Below are 16,965 nucleotides of genomic sequence, written 5' to 3' on the forward strand. Positions count from 1 at the left end.
AGAGCAATGTAGGGGGCAAGAAGAGCAATTTTTCTACTTACTTAGCCATAATGTTTGGGCAACGGCTCTAGAAGTGGCAACGGCTCTAGAATATCAAAGCTTCCTCCTCCTCTTCATTTTCTTGTACATGCAAATGCAATGAAAGTATTTTTAAAATAATTATTCTCTTGGAGGAAAAATTGCAGTCATATTGATAATTCAAAATTCAAATATATATGGTCTTAAGAGACTCTACCAACAAAGAAACAAACAGCAAGCAGAATGTATTTGAATGAAAAGAACATTCATTTTATTTATAAAATAGAAGTTTTTTTTTTGAAGAAGCTAAATTAGCCCACCCAAATTGGCGCCAGAGAGAATCGAACCTCAGACCTCAAGAGGAGCACACTCCCAGGTCCCAAGCCAATACCAATGCACCAACCCAAGTGGGTTTTATAAAATAGAAGTTATAGAAGCTTTGTCCATCCTCCTGATGCATACGCACTGACTATAACCTAGACTCTGCTATAGTGTCATATGTTCAACAGACATACTGATAAGAACATGTAATCTTACTAGAAAGAATAGAGAAAATTCCTCATAATGTAAGAACAACAATGCAGACTTTCAATAGTCTCTAAACTCCTTGTTTGGGTCGTTAATTTCTCTTCACCGAGGCTGTCAATGCGATTCTATTTCCTGATCTGTTTTGAGCTTCACTTTTCGAGTATTTGCTGTTTGAAGTGTTTTTTGATTTCGGTGGAGCTGTTACGTGTTGTAATTTTGTGTTGATCTTTTATTTGTTTTGCTGTTTGTGGTTTATAGGTGCACCTCTGGTGTTTTAGGGAGGTTGTCGTGTACTGTGTTTATGTACTTTTCTTCCCATTTCTAGGCATTTCTTATGCTTGGAATGGTTTCTATCAATAAAATTTGGCTATTAAAAACAAAAACAAAAATAGTCTCTAAACTCCCAATTCTAAGACCCCAGTTAACTCACATATCACTCAATAGTCCCTCTCAACTCCTCTTATTTATCAGCAACATACTTTATTTCTCTAATTATCTCAACCCCCAACAAACTAGCTAACTAATTAACTATGCGGCATATACATCATATATCGATGCAATATCCGCAATGTGCATAGTGTGAATCTTGATTGTAACACTTTAAAACTCAATATATGTGCTTTGTCATGGTAATTGCTAAAGTAATGCCCCCAAGAATCTAAAATAAAGCAGCAAGTTTATCAACTATATGTAGTAATAATGGTATATTAAATGCAATTAGTCATCTCATTCGAAATTTATGTGAGCACTTAGCTAACATTAGGTATTAATCTTAATTCAATTGAAAGTTCAGCGTGCCAAAGGTATATATGAACAGAACAAAAGAACAAGAAACAGTTTCGGAAAAACGTAAAACAAGTGACATTGAGATAAAATATTTGTGGAGCAAGATAATATGAGGATTTTTAATACTTTTGATTCATAGTTTAAACAACGAGCTTCTTGAAAGTAAAAGAACTACAACAGAAGAAAGTATACATATTTCAGCTAATAAAGTATAAGATCAAAGATATACCAAGACTTGATTCAAAAAAAACTCAAGCCTCTCAGACGAACAGAGGCAATAGGCAATATTTCTTTCCTCCATGTTATTGATTGACTTGGAAACAATGAACTGCCTCAGCCGAACTGAGGATACAAACTCAATTCAAACTAGCTAGAACTATATCATGTAAATAGTATAGGAAGTAATGGACCTTTCACCAACTCCAATAGTCTCTGCTTCCTTTGGTTATGATGGCTCAATTTTACCCTCATTATGTTTCATTGAAGGCCTCATTTAGTTTTGTTGCGCCACGGTATATTGATTGGATCAAAACTGGGAAGGTGTGAGCCATTCCACACAAGCAAAGATGGAACCAACTAGCAATAAATATCAAAATTGTATGTGCCATTTTCGCTTCCTGTGTGTTACAAGGGAAGACTGTCTATATGTTCAGACATTTCATGTGGATTTTGGCGCACCACAGAAGCCACAATTTTGTGCAATAGAAACAACACTTCTTCACAAACCTTTCGTGTTCTCATCCCTAGTTATCAATTTCAACTCTGCTGAATGCAGCCTCCTTTACCACATGTTCTCCCTCTGTTTCATGCACCATAACATTTGTTTGCTTCATTTCTTGCATACTTGTAAGATCTGAGATTCTTCCAGCAACGGCATAAGTGCTAGAAATGAGAAGGGAATCTGTAGGATGAGCTCTATAAAAGTTGTTTAGCACGTCTCTCACACATTCCCCCAATTTAACATCTCCATGGACTCGGCAAGCAGAAAGCAGTGTGCGCCATGAAGTAGCATCACCCTTAATTGGCAAGCTCTTGATTAGCTCAAATGCTTCGTGGAGCATACCTGCTCGACCCAAGAGATCAATAAGACATCCATAATGCTCAACCCGCGGTGAAAAGCCATGTTCTTGAACCATGCGCTTAAAAATCTCCATCCCCTCAATAACAAGTCCTCCATGACTACACGCAGTAAGAATTGCCAAAAAGGTTACTTCATTTGGTCTACACCCCTCTTTCTCCATCCTATTGAAAAGCCTTATGGCATTAACTGGCTGCCCATGAATCCCATGACCTGAAATCACAGCTGTCCAAGATTTCACATCTTTATATTCCATCCTCTCAAATATGTCCATGGCGTCATCTAGAAAGCCACATTTAGCATACACATCAACAAGACCCGTTCCAAGAACCACATCTAGTTCTAGTTTCTCCTCTTCAACCAAACTAGTAACATATCGAATTCCTTGCATAGACCCGGATGCAGGGTACACTGAAAGCAACCCAACCAAAGTAGAAGAGTTAGGTTTCACTCTTTCGTGTCTCATTTTCTGTAGCAATGCCACTGCATCTTCAACCAGGCAATTCCTTGCATAAATTCTTATTAAACAATTCCATAAGACAACATCCTTTTCCACAACGCCATCAAAAACTTTTCGAGCCAAATAGATACGACCCGTTTTTGCATACATATCAATCAATGCAGTAACAACATTTAAATTATAAATGAATCCGATTTTTATACAGTAACCATGAAGAGACTTCCCCAAGACAAAGTTCCCTATATCACCAGCTGCAGACAGAAGACTCAACATAGTGGCAACACTAGCTTTAATCCCACAACAACACATCTTCAAAAATAACTCAAAAACCAAACTATAATGAGAAACAAGAACACACCCCCCCATCAAAATATTCCAAGACACCAAATCATTTCTTTCAGGAAATTCATCAAACACCTTATGTGCATCTTCAATTCTTCTACAAACACAATAAAATTGCAAAAGGGTATTATTCACATCAACAAACAACCTATTCCCAGACTTCATTGCAATCCCATGAACCCCACTACCAAACCCAACCTCTAAACTTCGACCGCAAGCTTTAAGCACGGTAACGAAAGAAAACTGATCAAGCTCAATTTCACTATTCCTAACATCATTAAAAATGGGCAAAGCTTTATTTGAATAATTACTAATTGAATAGCCTCTAAGCATTGAATTAAACATGAAAAGATTAGGATTTTGAATATAACTAAAAATGGTGGATGCATAATCCATGTCTAAAATTGACGCAGCAAGAAGCTTGCTTAGAGTAAAAGGAACATTGGTGAGAGATGTTTTGATCATGTAGCAATGAATTTGACGAATTTCTGAAGTTTTTTTGCATGATTTCAATACAAGTGTTAGTTTGTGAAATGCTTGTGATATAGGTGGAAACTGTGTCATTAGCAAAAGTAATTGTAATTAAGAAAGTTTGTAAATTTTCTTGCTTCGCCGGAGATAATGGCGGCGACGCCACACACTCCCCATAAACAAATCACGAATAAAATTTGCCAAAAAATTAAATTAAATTTGGTCTAAATATCTTATAAAAAAAATAATAATGAAGTTTATTCTAAATTTTTAAAAATGAAATAAAACGTTAAAAAACTATTTTTTTTTTTGGAAATTTGATATATTTTTAAAAAAATTAAAATGTCATGTCCGGTTAATCCAACTCAACCCACTTACCACCGGTTGAATCGATACGGTTTTGACATAAAAATGGAGTCTAACTCTCAACTCAATTAACAACTCGGTTAAAATCAATCAAACCCGACTCGTGAACACCTAATCGATTGAAGTTAGGGATAGACCGAATAATTTTTTATTTTTTTAAAATAAAATAAAATTTATTGTTTAAATTCATTGAATAATACAATTTTCTAGGTTAGGTTCATTGAATTATACATTTTTTTCTAGGTTCAATGAACACTAACCTCCTTATTGTTTATTTAAAGTGACAAACATCTATGTATCCCAAATAAAAAGTGACAAATATTTTCTTTCTGTTTTACATTTCTTTTAACTTCATTTTTTTTCTTCCTTTTTTCGCTGATGGAATTAAATTCAATCGACTTTTGCTCCATGTAGCAAGTATTTGTTATTGTAATGGATAGAACATAACCACGCAAACAATATTCATTAATGCCTTCAAGTGATTTTCAGTTTCACAGTCAATTATCTTTACCGTGTTAGAATTATAGGATGATGAGGGTTTTTTTTTTTGAACAAGCCAAAATGAGATCTTTATATAAACAAAAGTCTACTCAGCACAAGACGTACCAAGGAAGACTAAGTAAGGTTACAAAAAAGTCAAAATACAAGGACCAAAAGAAACTATACAAAGCCCAAACAAAGCATAGGATTAGACCACCAACTATGACAGTTTAAAGCTAAAGTACTACTCGTCGCTTTCAACCACCTAAAAGAAAAAGTCTTGATCTTGTCCAACATATGATGCACTGTGTTTGCTGAGCCTCTGAATAAACTGTAATTTCTTTCGGTCCACATAACCCACACACAAGCCAGCCATATAAGCTGCATGAAAGAACGTCGTGCTCGAAGACCACCTGCTGAGTATGTAAGGGTTGATCGTGACACGAAGGATGAAGTTGCATTGATTCCATTGAAAATTGAGGTTAAAGAAAAAGATCAAATCTGAGATGTTAGTTCTTGATATTAATATCTCAAATTTGATCATTTTTCTTTAACCTCGATTTTCATGGAATCAATGGATCTTCCTCCATCGTATCAGGATCAACTTTCATCATCCTACAAATCTAACACAATAAGGATCATTGATTGTGAAACTGGAAATTGCTTGAGGTATTTAGTTGGCCATAGAAAGACTCATTCGGTGTTTAGGTTCCATCCATTGCAACGAAAGATACTCGTCATTAAAAAGAAGATACTTGCTCGGATTTGGCCATAGAAGGTTTGGGGTTGCTTTAACCCATTCGGGTTTGGCTCGATCTAAATTTGTTCAAGTTTGTGGAGTCGGGTTTTAAATATATTTGAAATTATTCAAGCTCATCTCTTGTTTGATTTGATGCTCGCGACATTCTACACATCCATTTTTTTGCAATCTGATTTTGGGCCTTGCATTGGGTTTGCTAGGTTCATCTACCGATTTTTTTTTCTAACCCAACAATTGAATTTGAAAAAAGTGTACCGGTATGAATATTCATACCAGTACATTCAACGAAAGTGTACCGGTATGCTTTCGACGGTTTAGTTTAAATTTACATACCGGTACACTTTTTTCAAAGTGTACCGGTTCACTGTGATTTTTTTAATTTTTTTTCTCAATGGTGCGCACCAGAGGAACAGACGGCAGAATTAGGCATAATAGAGGACATGCAGAGTCTCGACAGCATCAGGGGGAGCCAGAACACGATGAGCCTTTGCCGGCAGTGCCTGAGCAGCAGGCTGTGCAGCAGGACTGGCCTGGAGGGTCGATCGATACGAGTCTTCAGACTTGATACGAGCAGCATGTTGCTCGTTATGTATGGTTTGGTCAGGTAATCAATTGTTTGTTTTGTTATTATTTGTTAAGTTATATTGATCAAATTATTTTTAATTTGTACTGTTTATACTCTCGTTGCAACTGTTAAATCCTTATTTTCCATACAAATTTAGTGTTGAAATATTATTATAGTTCATTTTCAATGTCTTATGGTATGCATCCAATTATCCGGTCTAATTTATTATTCACAATGTATTTTTTAAAATATATGTAGGAACGTGTAGTAGGTGACAAAATTGAGTTAAGGATGGCATCTTTAACTCTTATTAAAAAGTGTACCGGTAAAATTTACATACCAGTAAAGATAAATACTTACCGGAACAATTTTTTGGAGGATGAAACAGTCTACCAGAACAGTATAATACGACAAAAAAAAAATTAAAATATACTAATTTTTTATAAGGGTATACTGGATATTTTGAAAAATATGTTGGGGTAGAATGAAGATTATTGGGGTAGAAAAAAAAATTCTGATTATTAGTATGAAACATTGAATTTTGAGTTGTAAGTATGAAACATCGAATTTTGATGATCTTCACCCCCCGCCCCGTCGAACAAAAAAAATTAATATAAGTGTGTGTTTCACAAGCTTCATCAAGTTTGACTTAGAATCAATCTGAAATGGGCTCGAGGGATTGTTTAAATGAGCTCAATATACCTCCCCACTAAAGGGGTCACAATCGTCTCATAATTCGACCAATCTCAACAAAATTGGTAGCCATTTCTAACTTACACAAAACGGCATCTTTGTGATTAAAAAAAAATTGGGATTTGTCCAACAGGATAAAAGAAGGTTTGTGAAGATTTGCCTTGAGAAATGATGTATTGATGAACTTGGAGATTTGTACCACGCCGGGGGCGTGGCATGTTGGCGCGCGGCATCACTGCAGGATGAGGTTAGGGCAGGCTCTGTTGCAATCACGCGCGGCGTAGCTTCCCTCACGCGCGGCGTAATTGCGGGAATGGTTTTGGAGTAGTCTCTGGTGCCGGTCACGCGCAGCGTGGTGTTCTTCACGCGCGGCGTGACCGCAGGTACTTAAATACTCTGTTTTTCTGCAACCAGCCGCCAGCATGAGAAAGAGAGAGAAAAAGTGAATTTCTAGGGTTCTTCATCATCATTAAGGCTAGATAATTAGAGTGTGTTTCTCTTGGGTATTATCTAGGGATTAGAACTCATCTCTTTCATCTTGTAATCATTATCTTTGAAATCTCTTGGTCACGGGAAGAGATTTGGGAAAAGGGTAGATTTAGGAAAACACTAAATCTTGTAACTCTTTGGTTTGTATCTCTTTGTAATCAAGAAGGAAGTTTGATAGTGGAACGGAGAGCTGCTCTCTCCCCCAGACTAGGTCTATTTTGGACCGAACTGGGTAAACAATTTTCGTGTCTCTTTTATCGCTTTTATTTCAATTTGTGTTTATTGCTTATTCCACAAGTTAGTTTTTTGGTTGCTTAATCGTTTTGCTCCACACACTAGAGTTTTATTGGTGTGTATTTGGTTCGAATTCACAACAATTGGCGCCCACCGTGGGGCAAGGGTTCAATCGATTTAAGTACCAATGGGTTCTAAGTGGGATATTGAGAAGTTCACCGAGAATAACGACTTTGGGTTGTGGAAGGTGAAGGTGAGGGCAATATTGACACAACAAAAGTGTGCGGAGGCGTTATTGGGAATGGCGAACATGCCAACTACTCTCTCACAAGCGGAGAAAAACGAGATGAATGATAAGGCTCTAAGCGCCATTATCTTGTGCCTCGCGGATAACGTGTTGAGGGAGGTAGCTAAGGAAAGGACAGCGGCGGCTATGTGGGCAAAGCTTGATTCATTGTATATGACCAAGTCTTTGGCTCACAAACAATGTCTGAAGCAAAGGTTGTATTTCTACCGTATGTCGGAGAACAAGTCCGTGGTGGAGCAACTTGCGGAGTTCAATAAGATTATTGACGATTTGGCGAACATTGATGTGACTATTGAAGACGAAGACAAAGTTTTCCACCTATTGTGTGCTTTACCTAAGTCATTTGAAAACCTCAAGGATGCATTGCTCTATGGCAAAGAAGGAACTATCACCTTGGATGAAGTCCAATCGGCTTTGAGAACCAAGGAAATGACCAAGATGAGAGATTTGAAGGTTGATGATAGTGGAGAAGGGTTGAATGTGGCAAGGGGTAGAAGCGAGAGCAAGGGAAAGGGGAAAGGGAAGAAGCATAGGTCTAAGTCTAGACCGAAGGGTGAAAATGGTGGCAAGTTCAAATGCTATCATTGTCATGAACCGGGTCACTTCAAGAAGGATTGTCCTCAAAGAAAAGGGAGCAATGGTAGTTCGTCGGCTCAAATTGCTACTAGCGATGAAGGTTATGAGAGTGCGGGTGCATTGACGGTTACAAGTTGGGAACCGGAGAAGAGTTGGGTCATGGATTCCAGATGCTCTTATCACATGTGTCCTAGAAAGGAATACTTTGAATCGTTGGACCTTAAAGAAGGTGGAGTTGTCCGCCTCGGTAACAATAAGGCTTGCAAGGTTCAAGGTACGGGAACGATTCGTCTCAAGATGTTTGATGATCGTGATTTCCTTTTGAAGAATGTGAGGTATATTCCCGAACTTAAGAGAAATTTGATTTCCATAAGCATGTTTGATGGTCTTGGCTATAGCACTAGAATTGAGCGTGGTGTTATGAGAATTTCTCATGGTGCATTAGTTGTTGCTAAAGGGTCTAAAATGAATGGTCTTTACATTTTAGAAGGTTCCACCGTTATTTCTAATGCATTGGTAACTAATGTTGAAAACTCGGACATAACTAAACTATGGCATTTGAGGTTAGGTCACGTTAGTGAAAGAGGTTTAGTTGAGCTAGCTAAACAAGGTTTGCTAGGGAAGGAAAAATTGAACAAGCTAGATTTCTGTGATAATTGTACTCTTGGAAAACAACACAAGGTGAAGTTTGGAGTGGGGGTGCATAAGTCTAGTAGACCTTTTGAGTATGTTCACTCGGATCTTTGGGGTCCAGCGTCTGTTTCTACTTATGGTGGAGGTTCATATTTTCTTAGCATTATTGATGATTATTCTAGAAGGGTATGGGTGCACATCATTAAAAATAAAAGTGATACTTTTGAAAAGTTCAAAGAATGGCATACCTTGATAGAAAATCAACTTGGAACTAAACTGAAAGTTTTGAGAACTGACAATGGCCTGGAGTTTGTTTCAGAGCAATTTAATGAGTTTTGCAGGAACAAAGGTATAAAGAGGCATAGAACCGTTGCATATACACCGCAACAAAATGGTCTAGCTGAAAGAATGAATCGGACCTTGTTGGAGCGGGTGAGATGCATGTTGTTGGGAGCTGGATTGCCCAAGAGTTTCTGGGGAGAGGCAGTTAACACTGCTGCATATTTGATCAACCGATGTCCATCAACCGAAATTGATCTAAAGACACCTATGGAGGTTTGGAGTGGTAGACCCGCAGATTACTCTAATTTGAGGGTTTTCGGATCTTTGGCATTTGCTCATGTCAAGCAAGACAAGCTTGATGCTAGAGCGGTAAAATGTGTCTTCATTGGATATCCCGAGGGTGTGAAGGGTTACAAATTGTGGATGATGGGACCTGGGAGATCAAAGTTCATTATAAGTAGAGATGTCACCTTTGATGAGACCCGGATGGGGATGAAGAGTAAAGACATTGAAGAAAGTCCAGAAACTAGGGTGGAAAGAATTCAGTTTGAGGTGGAGCCTTCCATTGAAGAGAGGGAACAAGAGGATGAGACTCAAGTACCTGAGGAGAGTGGAAGTGATGAAGTAACTTCTCCTGACTATCAACTTGCAAGGGATAGGGAGAGGAGAGTTATTCATCCACCAAATAGATACGGTTATGCTGACCTTATTTGTTATGCTTTGAATGCGGCTGAAGAGGTGCAAGACTCAGAACCAAAGAACTTCAGAGAGCATCCGAAAGCATAGATGGTAAGTTTTGGTTGGAGGCAATGAATGAGGAAATGCTTTCATTGGAGAAGAACCATACTTGGGAGCTTGTGCCATTACCTAAGAACAAAAGGGTAGTTGGTAGCAAGTGGGTCTTTAAGAAGAAAGATGGTATACCGGGGGTCGAAGCACCAAGGTATAAAGCAAGGCTTGTAGCAAAGGGTTTTACTCAAGTGGAGGGGATTGATTACAATGAAATCTTCTCACCGGTGGTGAAACATTGTTCTATAAGGGTACTTATGGCGATTGTGAATCAATATGATCTTGAGTTGGAACAAATGGATGTGAAAACCGCATTTCTACATGGAGAGTTGGAGGAAACGATCTACATGCAACAACCCGAAGGTTTTGTGGAAGACAATTCAAAAGTTTGCTTGTTGAAGAAATCTTTGTATGGGTTGAAGCAAAGTCCGAGGCAATGGTATCGTCGGTTTGATGAGTTCCTTTTGAAGGCCGATTTTGTGAGGAGCAACTATGATAGTTGTGTGTACATGTTGAAGAGGAATGAGAAAGTTATTCTCTACCTCCTTCTTTATGTTGATGATATCCTTATGGCAAGCTCCGACAAGCATGAGATTCAAAAGCTCAAGGAGAAACTAAATGGTGAATTTGAGATGAAGGATCTTGGAAATGCGAAGAGGATACTTGGTATGGATATTTTGAGAGACCGGAGTAAAGGTGAGTTGTTTCTATCTCAACATGATTATTTGAAGAAAGTGGTGGAGCGGTATAGAATGTCGGATTTTAAAGTTGTGAATACGCCACTTGGTCACCATTCAAAGTTGTCAATCAAACAATGTCCTCAATCCGAGGATGAAAGGAAGAAGATGGAGAGTACTCCCTATGCTAGTGGGGTTGGAAGCATCATGTATGGCATGGTTTGTAGTAGACCGGATTTATCGTATGCAATAAGTGTGGTAAGTCGGTTTATGGCAAATCCGGGTCAAGTTCATTGGCAAGCTTTGAAGTGGGTGTTGAGATACTTGAACGGGTCCTTGAAGGGTGGTCTTCGGTACAAGAAAATTGATCCGAGAAAGGATGCTTTGGAGGGATATGTAGATGCTGACTATGCGGGAAATGTGGATACTAGAAAATCCTTATCGGGGTTTGTGTTCACTTTGTTTGGAACAGCGGTAACCTGGAAGGCTAACCAACAATCAGTTGTAGCCTTGTCGACAACTCAAGCTGAGTATATAGCACTTGTGGAAGGTGTGAAGGAAGCCATATGGTTGAAGGGTATGATTGGAGAATTGGGGATTGGTCAAGGGTGTGTGAAGATACATTGTGATAGTCAAAGTGCCATTCATTTGGCAAACCATCAAGTGTATCATGAAAGAACGAAACACATTGACATCCGGTTGCACTTTGTGAGAGACATGATTGAGACAAAGGAAATCATTGTGGAAAAGGTTGCATCGGAAGAGAATCCGGCGGATATGTTCACCAAATCGTTACCAAGATCAAGGTTCAAGCATTGCTTGGACTTGATTAACTTTGAAGAGTAGGTGGAGATTGGAGAGAGCAGCATGGTGGTCGGTGGGAAGTTGGCACCGCCATCATTTTGAAGGCAAGGTGGAGATTTGTGAAGATTTGCCTTGAGAAATGATGTATTGATGAACTTGGAGATTTGTACCACGCCGGGGGCGTGGCATGTTGGCGCGCGGCATCACTGCAGGATGAGGTTAGGGCAGGCTCTGTTGCAATCACGCGCGGCGTAATTGCGGGAATGGTTTTGGAGTAGTCTCTGGTGCCGGTCACGCGCAGCGTGGTGTTCTTCACGCGCGGCGTGACCGCAGGTACTTAAATACTCTGTTTTTCTGCAACCAGCCGCCAGCATGAGAAAGAGAGAGAAAAAGTGAATTTCTAGGGTTCTTCATCATCATTAAGGCTAGATAATTAGAGTGTGTTTCTCTTGGGTATTATCTAGGGATTAGAACTCATCTCTTTCATCTTGTAATCATTATCTTTGAAATCTCTTGGTCACGGGAAGAGATTTGGGAAAAGGGTAGATTTAGGAAAACACTAAATCTTGTAACTCTTTGGTTTGTATCTCTTTGTAATCAAGAAGGAAGTTTGATAGTGGAACGGAGAGCTGCTCTCTCCCCCAGACTAGGTCTATTTTGGACCGAACTGGGTAAACAATTTTCGTGTCTCTTTTATCGCTTTTATTTCACTTTGTGTTTATTGCTTATTCCACAAGTTAGTTTTTTGGTTGCTTAATCGTTTTGCTCCATACACTAGAGTTTTATTGGTGTGTATTTGGTTCGAATTCACAACAAGGTTAAACTTCAGACATAAAAAGAGGAGAAAAGGGAGAAGAATCGAGAGTTTTCTTTGTTGCTTACTTCATCTTTAGTATTTCTTTTTCTTTCTTTCTTTCTTGTGTAACCTGGTTATCCTTGAGTTCTATGATCTAAGACTAATTTTCTTAATCAATCCTTTAGTGCAAATATTATTGAAGTTTAATTTGTGAAATATTGTTCTATTTGATTTATTCATGGTGAATTTCACGTGTCTTTGTTCTTCGTTTCTTGAATATGATTTTATTTAAATGAAATTGGTTCTTGAATGATTTTGCTAATGACTTCATTTACTATGATGCATAGGCACCGATACAGTATCAATATCTGTTATGGGTAGGAAATATTGTAAATAAAAAAAAAATATGAAGATACAGGTACATTATTATAAAATATTTAAAAAAAAAAGTAAATTATTGTTGTAAAATATATATGGCTCGGTACGTATAGTATGAGTATCGTACGCGTACTAGTATCAAATACAGTATCAGGTATGAGTACTTCACTATTTTAAGAGTATTCATGTTGCAAGTTTCATCTTCTCAATTGTATGAAAGAGAAAATATAAACTAGATATTACATTGAATGTGTTCGATGTTATGTCTAGCTTGGGACATGAAATATGACTATATGATTATGAGTGCATCTTCCTCATAAACTCTTTTATGAATTCATTTCTTTTTTATTTGGGACACACAATACTTTTCAAAATCATAATAACTATAAACTTTTTGTTTATGTGAACTTAACTTAGTTGGTAAAGATATTGTATTATATATGCAAGGGTCGGTCGGAGTTTGAACCCATATGATGAATATTTTGCAAGTATACAAATAGCCGTCAAGTAGTATAAAAATCGTTCTTTCCACATGGATTGTTGTAATTCAAAAACTAATTGAATTCATATTTAAACATATAAATTTCAATGTAAAAATGGGGGGGGGGGGGGGGGATTTGTTGATTAAAATTAAATAACTTAAGATTAAAATCAATAGGAGAAAAATGATTGATCCTTTTTGGTTCATCTAATTACTACTTCTCTTGGCAATTTCATGTATGATTACAAATTACTCAATTTAGTTTCACGATTAGATTAAATCAAAATTGATTATGTCCAATGTCTTGATAACATAATCCTCTCCCTTGATCATCGATTCCTAATGTCTTAGGTAATCTATGATCAATTGAGGTTTACAAACTTTAATGTTTTAATCTCAATTAACGATCCGAAATGTCTTACGTGAAAGTTAATTGATCAATCATTCCTAGATCGATGATTCATTCCTATCGTCATAGTAAAACAAATAATTAAAATCATTACACAATTGATCAAGTTATGCAAAGCATTAAGCACAAGGAATAATTGAAGAAACTAACTTCGTAATTCATATATCAATTCAAATGAGAATCACATGGTTCAAGAGAAATAAAAATCAGAATCCCATAAGGACCAATCATGGGAATTTAGTTACACGTAGTAATAAAAGACATTACAATCAAAGAAATGAAAGAAAGCATGATTACAAGATGATCTTGATGTTCAAAAGTTCTCCAAATTGATGTTTCCAACGCTATTTTTCGATTCATAATATCATATCTACCATTTCCTTTTATAACGGAGGCCAATAAATGAGATTTTCACCCCAGGCACGAAGATTTTCGCCCCAGGCACAGAAATTTCGCCCCAGGCACGAAAACAGCAGCTGGCATGATTTTCTGATGAAAATTTCGCCCCAGGGACAAGAAATTTCGCCTGGGGCGTGAAAACAGCAGTCTTGATGATTTTTTGCAGGAGAATTTCACCCCAGGCACAAAGAATTTCGCCTGGGGCGTGAAAACAGGGACTTGGGTTGATTTTTCTGAATTCTTCAGCTACTTTCTTCCTTTGCAAATATCCTCAAACTAGTGCATTATTCCTCCATGAAATAGGTCACAATTCTTCTAAAAACACTTGCAATTGATCTTTATTTTCATGTAATGACGCATGTCATCACCATACACTCTATTTATTCATTTTAAGGTTTAAATTCTACCTAGACCACTTGACCAAAAACAAAACAAAACTTTTTCGGATGCGTTGTGGTTATAAATAGAGTTGTCAGGATAGACTAGTCCCAACAATTTAGTCTGTTTGACTTGCATTTTAGCATGAATTAGTCCGCAAAAAAGAAATCCCAAAAATAAGGAAATCTTTAATTTATAGTCCAACCTAAATAAAAGTTGGGTTGAACCGTAGGTCCATCGGTCTTTAAGTTGAACTAGTACCGTTATCTCCGTGTAATTTATTAACAAAAAAATATTAGTAAATGTTTTAACAATTATTATCTAATATTCAAATTATTAATAAAATTATATTTAAATTAGTAAACTTAATAAAAGGATGTCATATTTTTCTATAGTTAAAAAAAATTCAAAGTAGTTATGGCAACACAGTTTTACACAAAGGGTGGGTTATGTAAAGAATTATGTACATGTAATGTTATACATGAAGGGAAAAAAAATGGTTTTAATGTTATTAATTATACACAATTCAAGAACTAGTCTTGATTCATGCTCATGTAACTTCAATTTCAAGTAAAGACGTATGATTGAGATGCAAAAAACATGTTTGAACATTTTCGATAAGAAAGAGGGTCAATATCTTTTCAATTGAAGTTTTTGAAAGCTATTGATGAATTCAAATTTCTTAATGATTGTGACAAAATTTATTACCATTGCTCCCTAAACTATAAGCAAGGTCATGTTATAAATTTCTACAGTGTTATAGATTAATCTACCTAGTGCTATGTATGTAACAGCTCAACGTACGTAGACAAATAATAGAAAACATATCAAGAACATACAAAATAGACAGAATAATTTGTCACACTGTTTATTATGATTGAACTATGATTCGATGGCTTAACAAATTAGCCAATGAAAAAAAAATCAGAGTTGTGTGCGGTCGCAATCTCATAACAGCAGATTTAGATCTTCTTATGCTCTTTCTTTTATATTTTTACTTGGTACCTATTTCAACCATTCATTCATTTTTTTTCTCACTTGTAAACTATTCCCCCCCCCCCCCCCCCCCCCCCCCCCTCTTTATGAATAATCACCCTTAAGGGCAACACCAAAAGAACATGAGAGAAGATCTAAATCCAATGAGAACACGTAGTTATCGCACATCAATCGTTATTCGATCAGAATTGGTCAGTTCAAATTTTAAATTTTTACTTCAAATATTTTCAAATCAAAATATGTATTTTAAAATTATATATATACAAGATAATTATGCATGAATGAAAGGTAAACACTAAACAGACAACAATTTGCGCCGCTAAATCAATATGTATTGAAATCTCAAATTTGAACATTCTTAGAATTGAAAGTTAAATCTAATTCAACCTACAAAACTTACTTGGGAGGCTCTGATACCATCTTAGAATTGGGAGGAATTGAGTTTAACTCAAAGACTGCCTCTTACTTATAAACTCATATTCAGTCTCTTATACAATCTTAGAGAGAGAGTTGATATAACTCAACCCTATAAAACCGGCTTATAAAGTGAGAGATACCACTATTTATAAACTCTAGTCAGGATGGGACTTGGTTCTTCCAATACTCAAACTTACAAAACCAACTTTTAAAATGATGATTGTCTCTACTTTATAACTCTATATACATATCATCTCACATCCGATACGAAACCTTTTTAGCAAATATGTTGATCTTAATATAGAACGGTTCTTAATCTTTCCGTCAGGGTTGATCCGTTTTACAATGAGTATGAAGAATTTGGGATTGTGATTAAAAAATGATTTTGAAAAGGAAAAGGCATATGAATAAATAATACAAGGATTGCATTTTTTTCTGTGTCCAAATCAAATGAACCAATTCTCTATTTGTAGACAAAAAAAAATCTTGAATTTTGGTAAAAAAATAAAAAATTAATTTGCTATGAAATAATTAAGTTTAAAGATTTAATGTGATAAAAATCCAACGAACCAATCAGATTAAGCCATGTGTCCCGCTCAGTATTCTCTCTCCGCATCCCTCTGATGGTCATGCGTCCTGTCGGCGAGTGGGTTACACGCGCCAGTTTGCGCGAACCAGAACATGTCATGTGTCCCCTGCGACAGCATTCAACACAGTTGAAAATTTTCAACACTTCTCTCCTCCACATCATTTTCAACACATCCTCTCCAATCATTTAACACCTCTCAAGACTCATTCAACACCAACAAATTCAACAATTGTATATGGTCTTATAGATAAGCAGCTTCACATGCTGAGGTTATATAATATGGGACCCAAATTTGAGATACGTCCTATTATACTTTAATCAAATTACTAAAAAGACAAAATAGTGCCAAATCACTTGTCTGCAGGGACTAGTTTCAAATCAAAGGCCTTTTAACACAAATATTCTTGGTGGGATTTGTTTGAAAATTATCATAGAATTTTCATTTTTATATATATTTTTTTTTTTTGAAGAAGTCATTTTTATATTATATGTACCTAAAGAAAATAAGAAATTATTATTTTTGAAAGTCGACTTTAGAATTTGAGGGGTTCATGTGCACCACGTTAGATGATGTCAAATAACTAGACCAATCAACATCACTTTTTGATATGGCTGAGGTTTCATTGTCCCCTCTTTAGTACAGAAGGGAAATACAAGATTAACAAAAAATAATAAAGTAGTAATCCTATCCTATTTGATTAACAAGTAAACCATTGATGATTAAGGAAACTTTGGAAAAGGGATGGAAATGACTCTATGTTAATGGTTATTTGGCAAATGGAAT

General features: G+C 36.6%; 1 protein-coding gene across 1 annotated transcript; it reads right to left on the minus strand.

The window, feature by feature from the left end:
• Positions 1-549: 549 nt before the first annotated feature.
• LOC123899984 (pentatricopeptide repeat-containing protein At1g26900, mitochondrial) lies at positions 550-3,903 on the minus strand. The gene has a single exon (XM_045951261.1). The coding sequence runs from the start codon at positions 3,774-3,776 to the stop codon at positions 2,076-2,078; it is 1,701 nt and encodes a 566-aa protein (XP_045807217.1). The 5' UTR covers positions 3,777-3,903; the 3' UTR covers positions 550-2,075.
• Positions 3,904-16,965: the final 13,062 nt, after the last annotated feature.

Source organism: Trifolium pratense, linkage group LG7 (assembly GCF_020283565.1).
Source record: "Trifolium pratense cultivar HEN17-A07 linkage group LG7, ARS_RC_1.1, whole genome shotgun sequence".
NCBI lineage: Eukaryota > Viridiplantae > Streptophyta > Magnoliopsida > Fabales > Fabaceae > Trifolium > Trifolium pratense.